This window comes from Pseudorca crassidens, chromosome 9 (assembly GCF_039906515.1).
Source record: "Pseudorca crassidens isolate mPseCra1 chromosome 9, mPseCra1.hap1, whole genome shotgun sequence".
In the NCBI taxonomy this organism is placed as follows: domain Eukaryota; kingdom Metazoa; phylum Chordata; class Mammalia; order Artiodactyla; family Delphinidae; genus Pseudorca; species Pseudorca crassidens.
Genome location: NC_090304.1, coordinates 38,745,804 through 38,757,505, shown reverse-complemented (window position 1 = coordinate 38,757,505; position 11,702 = coordinate 38,745,804). Strand labels below are relative to the sequence as shown.

Below are 11,702 nucleotides of genomic sequence, written 5' to 3'. Positions count from 1 at the left end.
AAACCTTCTCCACTTCCCTTTTGTGCATAGGCATGTCCCAGACTCCTTGTCCTGGCATTCAAGGCTCTCTGCTTATCTAATTCCCACCCTTCCCATGCCCAACTTAAATCCTGCCTCTCCCAGGAGCCTGCCAGGCCTCACAGAGCTCTCCTTTCCTGAGCTCCTCTGGCTCCTGGAACAGCCAGAAGGGTCTGTGCTGGACCCCTCTCCAATGACTGGTGGATTTTCTTTGCACCGTATGACTCTGACCCCCTTGCATACAACAAGGATGAAGGCCCAAGACTCCTGGGTCTGCACCCCAAGGGCCTGGTACAGCCGGTACTGAAGGCAACGTGTAAATGATAATAAAATGATACGCAAACAAGCACCTTCCTTTCTTGGTGGGACAGGTATACACTCATGTCTCATGATGCACGTGGAGTCTGAGGACAGCTGTTTTTTAGTCTCCCCAGTGTCTGGGCCCCAGTATGTCCCAGTCACTACCTGGCCGACTTGTGGCATATGTACTGTGCTTTCTCTCTGAAGGGCCGCCCTTCTCCCACTTCTGAATGTCCCTATGTGTGGGATGGAGGTGGGGATATGTGATTCAGGCCCCTCTCTTTTTCAGAGGGGTAGGATGTAAGCTGGAGGTGCTAGTGGCCATCTGTCATGGGGGAGGAAGAGGAAGATGGAATTCATCACCCCTGATGTCAAACACCTGGATCTAGCCGTGCTTCAAGTAGTAACCTCCTGGTCTTCTCAATCACATAGGATAATAAATTCCACTGTTTAAGCCACTTTGAGTTGGGTTCCTGTCATTTGCAATGTAAATAATGCTAATCCGGGGTACCTGGGGACCCACAGTTTTAATCCAAGAATTAAACTGAGAAGGAAAAGGGACCAAGATATATGCAGATCTGCTACCTTAGCTGATGAGATAATCACAAAAATACTATAACTCTGTTATGGACTGAATTGCATTCCCCCCAAAATTCATATATTGGAGCTCCTGCAATGTGATAGGGCCAGTGAAGAGGTAATTTAGTTTAAATGAGGTCATAGGAGTGCAGCCTCATCCAATATGTCTAGTATCCTAATAAAGAGAGAGATAAAAGGGGTGTGCACACAGAGGAAAGGCTGCATGAGGACGCAGCTAGAAGGTGGCTGTCTGGAACCGAGGAGAGAGGCCTCAGGAGAAACCAAGCCTGCGACACTTTGATCTTGGACTTCCAGCCTCCAGCACTGTCAGCAATAAATTTCTGCTGTTTAAGCCACCCAGGCTATGGTATTTTGTTGCAGCAGACGAATACGACCTAGCAGACTAAGACAGCCCTCATGTCACAGGTGAGGAAACATGCTTTTGCCCACACTCACAGAGCTTCGTCAGGTCTGCCTGATGCTAAAGTCAGACTGCTTCCACGGGACCCACGGTCCACCCCAGTCCCTGCCCACCAGACCCACGGCCTCAGGTAGGAAATAACCAGTCTCTTTATTTACAAGTGATTTTACAGTTAGAGAACCCAGGCGGGAGGTGGGGGCAGGGTGGGGCATGGGATGGCACATGGGCTCTGGTAGGTCACTTGTCTGCACGGACAAAAGAGGCGAAGACGCTGTCCTTCTGGCTGAGCAGCTTCTCTGGCTTGTCGAACTCAAGGATGGCGCCGCGCTTCAGGACGATCACCAGGTCTGCACTCAGGATGGTGTGCACGCGGTGCTGGGCGGGGCAGGAGGGGCTGTCAGGGTGGGGGGGGGCAGGCTGGGGCAGCTGAGGCATCCCTCCTGCAGCTTGGAGGAGGGAGCATGTGGCCAGAATGTCTTATCTCTGCGGTGACTGCCCTTTCCCGGGGTGGCTGTAACTCCAAACCCTCCATCTGCTAATGCCACCCTCTCCCTCACCAGGTCTCAGCTCTGCCCCACCTCCAGGCTTCAAGACTCAGAGATTCTCCCAACACCCCCATCTCCCATTTGCTCTGGAGAAGTAACCCTATCCTAGCTCACAGGGCCTTGGGACAGGAGCGGACCTTGGAACCTGGAGAAAGAGGGGAGGTCTGAGGGAAGTTCAGGCACAAACCCTCCTACACCCCAAATCCTGCAATCCAGGCTCGCTGCAAGTCTGCCAGACTCCTTGCCCTGCACTGCCACAGGGTCCTCTCTTGATTACCAGGCGCAGGTGAGCCCAGAGGCTGCCCACTGATGACAGCCTCAGGAGGCCAGCTGTCTCTCTGGGTGTCCCCCCTGTACCCCATCATGGGCCCCTTACCGCTATGGTGACCACAGTGCGGTCTGCGAAGGCCGTCATCACCACCTTCTGGAGGATGTTCTCCTGCCAGGTCGGAGCAGCAACTGTTGGCTCACCTGCCCAGTGGGTGGGGTCTGGCCTGGCTTCTGGCCCAGCTCCCATCTGACCCCAACCCTAGCCCCGCCCCCTCCCTCTGGCTCTAGTCCCCATAGGACCAACCAGGTTCCCAGTGTTCAGGGGCTGGGTTCCACCTGTTGGGAGCTCAGCTGTGTGCATGTGTGTGTGCTGTGAGTGTGTCTGGGTGTGCTGGGTTGTGGGGATGGGTGTGAAATTTGTGGGTCCGTGTGCAGCTTGTGTGTATGTGTGTTATATTCCAGCCTTAAGACTAGCTGGAATCAGGGTCCCCCAGCCCGTCGCCTTTTCTGCTCCATATGACTCGATGTTAAAGGCAACTTGAGTTTCAGGACTATTTTGTGCAACCTTCTCCCTAACACCCCCGAAAACCCTCTCCGAGACCCCCACCCCATGGGTGTGCCCAGCACCGACCGTGGCCATGTCAATGGAAGCCGTGGCTTCGTCCATGATGAAGATGCTGGTCTTCCTCACAAAGGCCCGGGCCAAGCAGAACAGCTGCCTCTGGCCCTGGCTGAAGTTTTCCCCGCCTTCCGTGATGATGGCATCTGAAAACAGCCCCAGGCAAGGGGCGCAGGGCTGAGTTAATTCTGCGTTGTGAGTTTAGTGGACGGAGTGGCTTGGGGTTTCAGGAAATGTGTGTACAGGGGTAAATATGTAGGGGTGTGTCATGAGTACAGGTGTGCACAGGGTGGCTGCACCTTACACAACACGGATGCCATCTGCTAGAGTTACAAAGAGAAGAGCGCTCCGTGGAGTTATGCACGGCTGTGGCCCTGGGCAGTTCTGGGAGGCGCATCAGCACAGAGTGTGTCCGTCCCGCATGTGTATAGGCCTTGGTGGGGTGATTTTCTGAAGCCAAGGCTTGGCCGGCCCCCAGTCCCAGGGGTTTCAACAGATACACCAAGGTTCTGCTGACCCCCGGGGTGGGGACACAGTCTTCCCAGTAGCCTCGATGAGTGACCTGTGCCTGTGATTTCCAGTCAGTCCTCTCCTCCCTCAGGGCAGAACTGGGCAGGCAGGTGGATGCGGAGGGCAGGGCTGAATATACCATCATGGTATTGGGGACTTGCAAGCTCTGTCTCCTTACTGTACCCCTGTGCCCTGTAGGAGAGGCCAGATCCTGACTGACCAGTTGTGTGACCTGGGACAAATCACTTGACATCTCTGAGCTCCTGTATAGTGAGAAGTAGAACTTAATGGTCTCTGGGATCCTGCCAGACCCCAGACTCTAAACTCTGAGCAAAGCTAAGACACGGGTGTGAGTTGTCCCTTCCCAGCCCTTACAAGCGTCCTTTAGTACCCAGCCTGTGCTCAGCCAGGAGTAGTTACCGAGGCCTCCAGGCAGCGCCTTCACCACCAGCTTCAACTGGGCTATCTCCAGGGCCTCCCACAGTGTGCTGTCAGAACACTTCTTCTCCGGGTCCAGGTTAAATCTGGAGGGTGACACACAAAGTCCTTAGAGAGGGGAGCAGGGTCCTGGCTCTATTCCCAGGGGACGCGCAGAGGGTGAGACTGGTGAAGGGAGCAGTGAGTGGGAACTGATTGACTTGGGGGTCTGGCTGGGAGGGGGCAGCAAGGTGCTGGCAGTGGGTGGAGGAAAGCATCCCAGGCTTGAGGGTTGGGGGACCCCTACCAGTGCCTAGGCCTAACGGAAAAGAGAAAGGCATGAGCGTGCAGCTTTAAAGAACCCGCGCCAGCCCTTCATGCCCAGAGCTAGAGCAGGGCTGCTTGCCCAGGGAGGCTCGTCCACCCCTTCCTCTCTATGCCCCAGATCTGGAGGAGCGGAGCCAGGCCTGGGGCTGGGGTGGGCCTGGTGGCGGGGGTCAGGGGGCTCACCGGATGGTGCCGCTGAAGAGGACGGGGTCCTGCAGGATGATGGAGAGGCGCGAGCGCAGGGTGTGCAGCGGCAGTTTGGCGATGTCGATGCCATCGATGATGATGCGCCCTGCATGCAGACAGTGTCACAGGTGGGGCACCAAGGAGCGGGGACACGGTGGCACTGGGGACAGGGTCTGCCTGCAACATGGGTCCCAATGAGGATGCGGGGGAAGGCAGCGATGGCTGGGCCTCCTGTGACGTCTGACCATACCCAGGACTGAGGTCCCATCTGGTGGCTGTGGGTACATGAGGGGTGCCCGTCACACAGCTCACCTTCGAACATGTCCACCATGCGGAAGAAGGCAAGAGAGAAGGAGGACTTCCCACTGCCTGTGCGGCCGCAGATCCCAATCTGGAAAGAGAGGAGCAGGTACGCTGTGGGCACCTGGGGTGTCTGGGAGCCTCTAGTGCTGGGCTGTGCAGGTGTGGGAAGCCCCAGCATCTCTTCTCGTCCTGGTGTTCTGACCAGCATCCCTTTAGCTAGGGCTGGGCCCGGGTTTGGGCTTGTTTCCTGCAGTGGATCCAGAGGGGGCTCCTACTTGGCTGGCTGGGTGTGGTACATGACTGCAGATGTCTGACTGCAGGAGCTGGGGACGTGGGTGTCTCTCTATGTGCCTGGGTGTGGCGGGAGGGCACGGGGTGGCTGAGCGTAGTGCACAGGATGTACCCCACCTTAAACTGGAGTCGCCTCTCACCCCGTCGCATCCGATACGGAGACAGAGGTGGTGATATAGAAGGATAAGAGAGGCAGGGACAGAGGTACATCTAAAGGTCAGAGACAGTGAGACAGACAGCCACAGACAATGACAGAGTGAGAGAGACAGAGACAAAGAGACAGGAGGAGAGGGGCAGCGTCAGAGCAGAGGGGGAGAGAGGGGGGAGTCAGTCAGAGTCGGATCGGAGTGCCAGACAGGAGCTCCCTCCCCAGGACAGGGCCTCACTCTCTGCCCCAGGACCCTGCTCTGAAGTTCAGGGTACAGTGTCCTGGGAGAGCCCCTAACCATTTGTGGGGGGCCCTGACAAAGCCCCTCTGAGTCAGGGGAGTCTGGGGTGTCCTGTCCATCTCCTTGGCGGGTGAGTGAGGGCAGCAGGAGGAGAAGGCGAGAGGCCCGGGCCTGGGAGACTGGGGGTCTGAATGGGTGTGAGGCCTGGCGGGCCCTGAGGGCCAGGAGGTGACTCTGTGAGGCGGTCCAGCCCTCTGCCCTCCCCGCTCCCCTGACCTTCTGTCCTGGGGAGATGAGGGCATTGACGTGCTTCAGCACTGGCTTCAGGGAGCTGTCGTAGCGCACACTCAGGTTCTGGATCTGGATTTTCCCTTGGTCTGGCCAGTTCTTCGGGATCAGCGATGGTGCTGGGGGCCGGGCTGGGGGTCAGCTGCCAGGTGTGGGCCACAGCTGGTATCCAGGCATGCCCTCCTGCCCCCAGGCTCCTCATGTCCCCCTCAACCCAAACACACATCCACGCTGGGTCCTTTCCCCAGAAGTCCTCCCGCGCCCCTCACCCAGCAGCCCCTCGTAGCGCTCTGCTTCAGTGTTCAGGAGCCCATGGATGCGTTTCACAGCCCCCAGCTGGAGCTCCATGTCCGCCAGGTTCCTCACCATCCAATTGAGGTAGTTGGACACCTGTGGGGAGCAAGCCGTTCACAGTTAGTGATCACTTGGTCCTGTCCCTGGCCACCAGGATGGCTCTTCTTACAGGTGAGGATGCCTTTTGCTGCCCACCGCTGACTGTCCAGGGGGCCATCCATGGAGGTTACAGTGAGTGTGGATCCTCACCCACCCCCGCCTGGGGCCCAGGCCTGGGTGAAGGGGCAGGGACCTGCAGTAAGCCCTCCTGTCCACATGGTCCCTCTGGCATCAGACTCGGTATAGCTTGGGTTAAGGCCTGGGAGCGTCTCAGTCAGGGAAGGTGCCCTGGGCTTCCCCAGGGGCTGGTGTCTGACTCCTCCCCTGCCCCACCTGCTGCCACTCACCATTAAGGCGTAGGTAAGGCCCAGGCCCACCAGGCCAGCAGAGAGCTCCCTGTGCAGGGAGTTGGAGATGGAGGTCACGGCCGCGATGAGGACCACGCATGCACCAATGTACTCCTGCAGAGGGAGTGGAGCTGGCCTGGACCCTCAGGGGTTGAAGGCACAGCACCCCTACCCCTCACTCCCTTCAGGGCACACAGCAGCTCAGCCGAGACTCAACCCCAGCCCCGCAACACATCATCAGACACACAGGAGGCTGTGAAGGCTGGAGTCCCAGTAGACAACGTATGCACACAGCTCTGCTCCCCCCACCCCCAAGGCCAGCACGCATGCCTCACCAGCTGGCCCACACCTGTCATATGACCCACTTCAGACACACCTGTCACAGCTAAACACACAACTGTTCTTGCTCTTGGCACACACCTCAGACACACAAGCCTCCAGGCAGTGATATAAGGAAGGGAGGGCTCAGGTCAGACACAGGGAGGACCAGCAGAGTTGGGAGAAGCAGGAGGGCTCGATGCCCACCCCGAATGCACACCAGGCCGGTATCTGTCCTCTCTTCCCACCCTCCGGTCCCTGTTTGGCCCTTGCTCTGGCTGCACAGCCCTATGAAAACCCCCTGTCCCGGGGGTGCGGGGAGCTGGGGGCCACTTGCCATGCGAACTTCGAGCCACCTGTTGGCGGCCGTCAGGAAGAGGGAGGCGATGTTGTTGGAGTCCGTGTATTCAAGGAGCTTCTGCTGGAACCGGGCCTCGTACCTGGGGGGAGGATGGGGAGGGTGAGGGGGAATAACCTTGGTCCGTGTAGCCCCCGGGACTTTCCTCACCTGCAGAGGGGGCTGCCTGGGCCTCAGCAGCCCCCAGACATGCCACCTCTGCCACCTTATGGATGCCACTCCTTCCTGGAACTCCTTCCCAGCTCCCTCCTGCTTATTCAAACCTGTCAAAGGTGCCAACTCCTTCAAACGCTTGTTTTCACCCCAAGACCTGTTCTCCTCTGCAGGGCTTCCCTGTTACAATAAAGCCCACCTCCACCCACCCAGGCGCTCAGGCTGGAAACCCAGGAATCATCGGGATTCACATCTAATCCCTCAGTCCTCTTATTTCTTTCTCCAAAATAGCCCTGGCCTCTGCCTGCCTCTGGCCTGCTTCCTGCCCACTGCAAACTCACTTGGACTATTGTATCAGCTTCCTGATAGGTCTCCCTGCTATCTCCCTTCAGTCTACCCTCCACACAGCAGCCAGCATCATCTTTCTAAGTCATAAATTGCATCCTATCTCTCCCCTGCTAAGAATATGAATGACTTTTCGGATAAAGAACCACCTCCTTGCCAGAAGCCTGTGTGAGCCAGCTCCTGCCAACCTCACCCACCTCCTTCCATGCCACAAATTCCCTTGCTCACTGTGTTGCAGACACAGAAATTACAGTAAAGTAATTTATTACTTTACTTGCCTTTTTTCAGTTTTGTGACCATGCCAAGTTCTTCCCCACCCCAGGGCCTTTGAACATGCTGTTCCCTCTGCCTGGAAGGCTTTCTCCTCTGCTCTTCCCAAGGCTGACTCCTCTCCACTTTCAGGCTTTACCTTAAGTGGCACCTCCTCAGAGTGGCCTTTCCTGGCCTCTTTTTCTCCATCTCTGCAGCCTGTTTATTTCATAACCTCTGCTCATATGCTAATTTCTCTAGCTGTTTAGTGTCCATCTCCCTCACTAGACTGTAAACTCCATGAGGATGGAGACCATGTTGGTTTTGGTCACTAATGTATCCCCAGCACCTGGCACTGTCAATAAATATCTGTCAAACGAATGAACCTTCCCTGACCCTCTAAGATAGATGGGACCTCTCTGTACCAGGAACTCTGGAGGCTTCTTTCCTGCCCTCGTGCCCTCATCACGTTCTCCCTTGGGTTACTTTGTAGGGATCTGCCTCTTCTCTCTGACAAGCCTGGGCTCCTGGTGTCGCTCTCCTTGGCCACCCCTTCAGACTTTGCGCCAGGCCTAGAGGAGGGGGCAGGTGTACTTGTTTGATGGTGAATGCAAGAATGAATGAAAGCTGTCTCAGCATATGCTCTCAGGGAAACAACTGAGGGGACTCAGAAGAACTCAAGATGGATCTCGTGGGCATTTGCTTTTCACTCCCAGAAGCTGTTTGTTCTGCTTCGATTTTTTCTGGGTGGAGGGCCTGCGTCTGAATCATGTGTCTGAGGAGAGCAAAGCAAGTCTCTGAGTTGTGAGAGGGTGTGATCGCCCAGCCGCAGGGTCGATGTGTGTGTATGGGTGATGTGTCTGAGGGGAGTGTGAAACCATCGGTCTGAGGGTCTGTGTGAGTAAGTGGGTGTTGTATATGTGTATGTATGTGTGAGTGCATGTGAGTGACTGGGGAGTCTGAGGGGTGTGTGACTGGCCTGAGGGGTGGGTGTGCATGAGAGTGTGCGTGAGATGGGAGCTTCTGTGGTAGGTGTATGACGGAATAAGGAATGTGGGAAGAGCCCCAGCTTGGGGGCCATGTGGACCCCGGTTGGAGTCTGAGAATTATTACTTACAGGCTGTGCCTCAGGACCAAGGCTCAGTCTCCTCACCAGTAAAATGGGGATAGTAATAGTTCCTACATGGACTGAAACCACCATTCAGTGTTGGGCACCCTTGAAACTTTTCTTGGGAAAAAGCAGGGCCTCCAGAAAAACCCGGAAGGTCAGCCAGGCCTGGGTTCCCAGCCCAGCACCAGCTCTCACTGTCTGTGTGACCTTGGGCTGGATACTCAGCCTCAGCTGTACAGCGTGGCTTCTCCTGCCTATGTCATGAGGCTCTTACGAGGATTAAATGTAATAACCCACACACATACCTGGCACGTGGGAAGTGTACAACCAATAAATGCCAGGTAGCTCTCAGCAGGACAGGCCTCTGGGCAAAAAGCCAATGAATTCAACACATCCAGGGACGATGTAAAAAGTCCTTCACTCAAATTTAAAACTCATTGACCGTGACAGTGCAGGGTGTGGGAGGCCTCCCAGGCAGCAGTTTCTCTGGCTAACCACTGGCTTGGTCTGAGGCTGGTTGCAGGATGTGGGCATACACTCAGATCCTACTGAAGGGTCTGGCCCACTCTAGGAAAGTCGCACTCTCTCTGCCCCAGGTCCTGCCCAAAGGCCTCCAGGATATCAATTCTAAGAGGAGCATCACCGAAACTTAGAGTAGAGATTGGCCCAGGAGTGTTGAGGGGTCTGGAAGGTGAAGGAACTGGGGAGTTCAGGCTTGAGAAGAGGAGGAGGCTGGAAGGAAACCCTGGAGTCATGCCAGGCTCCAGGGAGCTTCTGTGGGGAAGACAGCACAGGCAGCACAGTGGCAGGGGATGTCCAGGGAGCAGAGCCAAGGCCATGGCAGAGCTCTGCTTTGCTTTGCTTTACTAGGACAAGACCCCAAAGAGGACCTCCCATCGGCCCCAGATGCCCCAGAGAGTGAACTGGGGCTGCGGTGCTGTGCCAGGAGCCTGGGCACCTCTCCCAGGGCAGCAGCTAGACTTTGGGGGTTGGAGGGAGGAGATGCAGGCAAGCCTCCTCAAACCCTGTCAGCTGGCCCTTGAGTCCTAGGGTTACTGGACACAAGGCTGGTGTCACATGGTTACTGTCATGCCCCGCACAGCTGTGCCATCCTAAAAATAACCTAGAATCATTCTCTGGGTGAGGCTTAGAGACCAGAGCCCCAGTATCTGGGTCAGGGGTCTCTGGCCTGTCTATCTGGAGGAGAGATGCCCTAATACTTCAGACAGAGACTGAGGTGGGGAGCAACAGCCCCCTCCACTCCCAAGGCAGCCTCAGATGCTTCTGTCAAGCCCAATATCACAACTCAGAGTGGCAAGAGGATGGTGGGAGTTTTGGAGGAATTGAAACTGAAGTTTTGGGAGAGTTCCTCCAGCCTGGTGAAGTCTTATCTCCTCTTTGAGTCCTAGCACTAATGACACCTCCTCAATGAAGCCTTCCATGACTGCCTCCCTTCTATGTTCCCAGAGCCTGTGTCCCCCTTTCTTTCAGAGTACTTGTCACATGGGTTTGCCCTGGCCTGCTCAAAGCCTGGACTGTAAATGCTTCCAGGGCAGGGGCTCATCTGACTCATTTTTGTCTTTTTAGTGCCTGGTGTGGGGCTTGGTGAACACTCAGTAAATGTTTGTTGAATGAATAAGCAGGTTCAAATCTGTACTTTGTGGGACCTTACAGAGAGCCTCAATGTCCTTATCTGAGAACTGGGAATAATCAAGCTTTCCGTTTCAGATCGCAGTGCAGAATGAATGAGACTGGCAGGTAAAGTACTCAGCATAGTGTTTGGCTCACAGGAGAGTCTCAATGAAAGATGGCCTCAGGGCTGGCCCACACCATGTAAGGGCCTTTCCAGCATTGATTTGTGAGGAATTGTCCCAGCCTTTTCTCTTTTCATGTTTTGCCTTAGTTCACAGAGGCCATGGGCTTGGCTCTAGGCCTGAGATTCTCCTCTCTGGATCATGCCGCTAGAGCCCACTAGACCTGACACCCTGGGTGGACTGGCCTTGGGGACTGATGAGGGGGTGGGAGACATGTGTCCTGGGCTTTCCTAAGCAGAGCCCTGAGAATTGAATCTCATGACCTGTGACCCTGGCTCCATCCCCACTCCCCTACCCCCCCAGGGTGAATCTGGTACCTGAAGGCCCGGATGGTGGTGAGACCTTCCACGGTTTCGGCAAAGTGCGAGAGCAGCGGGAGCTGGGTGGTGTCGTCCAGCTGCTGCAGGTCCCTGTGCAGGGGAGCAGAGCCGAATGGTTAAGAGGGCAGCTCAGGGCTCAGCCTGGGTCTGAATCCTAGCTCCACCTCCTACTACAGTGTGGGCAAATAGCTTCACCTCTCTAGGCCTCAGTTTCTCGCCTGTAAAGAGGGGAGACAAGGGTACCACCCCATCAAGCAGTCGTGAGGACTGGATGAGCTCGTTTATGTAGATGCTTAAGCAGAGCATGCTGAACGGTTACTGTTATCCTGGGCATCGTCCACCTCACGTCTGCACCTATCTATTTGCTTTGCCACACTGCCTCACTCTGCAGCAGTGTTAGTTCCCTTTCACAGGCGAACAACTTGAACAGCTAGTCAAAGGAACAGAAAGACCAAACTCCACGCTATCAGTCCCCTCCCCGATAACCACCACAGGCTTTGGATTTAAAGAGCTCCTGGAGAGGGTAAGGCCAGTGGTTTCCGTGGCAACGGAATTATTCCTGCTCCCCACAGCTGCACCTTGACAAGTGTATTAGTGCCAAGGGGGTCAGCTTGGGAATGCAGGAAGCAGCTTTCCTGGACAAACTGTCCCCAGGGCCAGAGTGGGTGCCAGGGGAACAGGGTGGTTTCTCTGGCAGAAGAAATGAACCTTGTAGATCAGCTTGTACGGTGTTTCAAAAGCCACTGTGATTTTGTGAATATCAGCGCACTATGTTCCATGTGGGTACCAGGGGATTCTGGATCATCCAGGCAAAAAGCCGTTTATACCAAT

General features: G+C 55.8%; 1 protein-coding gene across 8 annotated transcripts in view; it reads right to left on the bottom strand.

Annotated features, from left to right (window-relative positions):
- Positions 1 to 1,449: 1,449 nt before the first annotated feature.
- The window catches only part of ABCC8 (ATP binding cassette subfamily C member 8), a 76,184-nt gene continuing 65,931 nt past the window's right edge, over positions 1,450 to 11,702 (bottom strand). For 4 of the 8 annotated variants that reach the window (XM_067749725.1, XM_067749722.1, XM_067749724.1 and 1 more), the window contains 11 exons: positions 10,869 to 10,961; positions 6,859 to 6,961; positions 6,204 to 6,317; positions 5,733 to 5,853; positions 5,452 to 5,582; positions 4,505 to 4,583; positions 4,190 to 4,298; positions 3,683 to 3,786; positions 2,765 to 2,898; positions 2,240 to 2,302; positions 1,450 to 1,693 (listed from right to left, as the gene is read on the bottom strand). In XM_067749725.1, coding sequence (XP_067605826.1) covers positions 1,556 to 1,693; positions 2,240 to 2,302; positions 2,765 to 2,898; positions 3,683 to 3,786; positions 4,190 to 4,298; positions 4,505 to 4,583; positions 5,452 to 5,582; positions 5,733 to 5,853; positions 6,204 to 6,317; positions 6,859 to 6,961; positions 10,869 to 10,961 — 1,189 coding nt within the window. In that variant the 3' untranslated portion in view covers positions 1,450 to 1,555. Of the gene's footprint in view, positions 1,694 to 2,239; positions 2,303 to 2,764; positions 2,899 to 3,682; positions 3,787 to 4,189; positions 4,370 to 4,504; positions 4,584 to 5,451; positions 5,606 to 5,732; positions 5,854 to 6,203; positions 6,318 to 6,854; positions 6,962 to 10,868; positions 10,962 to 11,702 lie in introns of those variants that run through there. The other 4 variants (XM_067749726.1, XR_010946123.1, XM_067749728.1 and 1 more) reach the window with 4 other exon arrangements.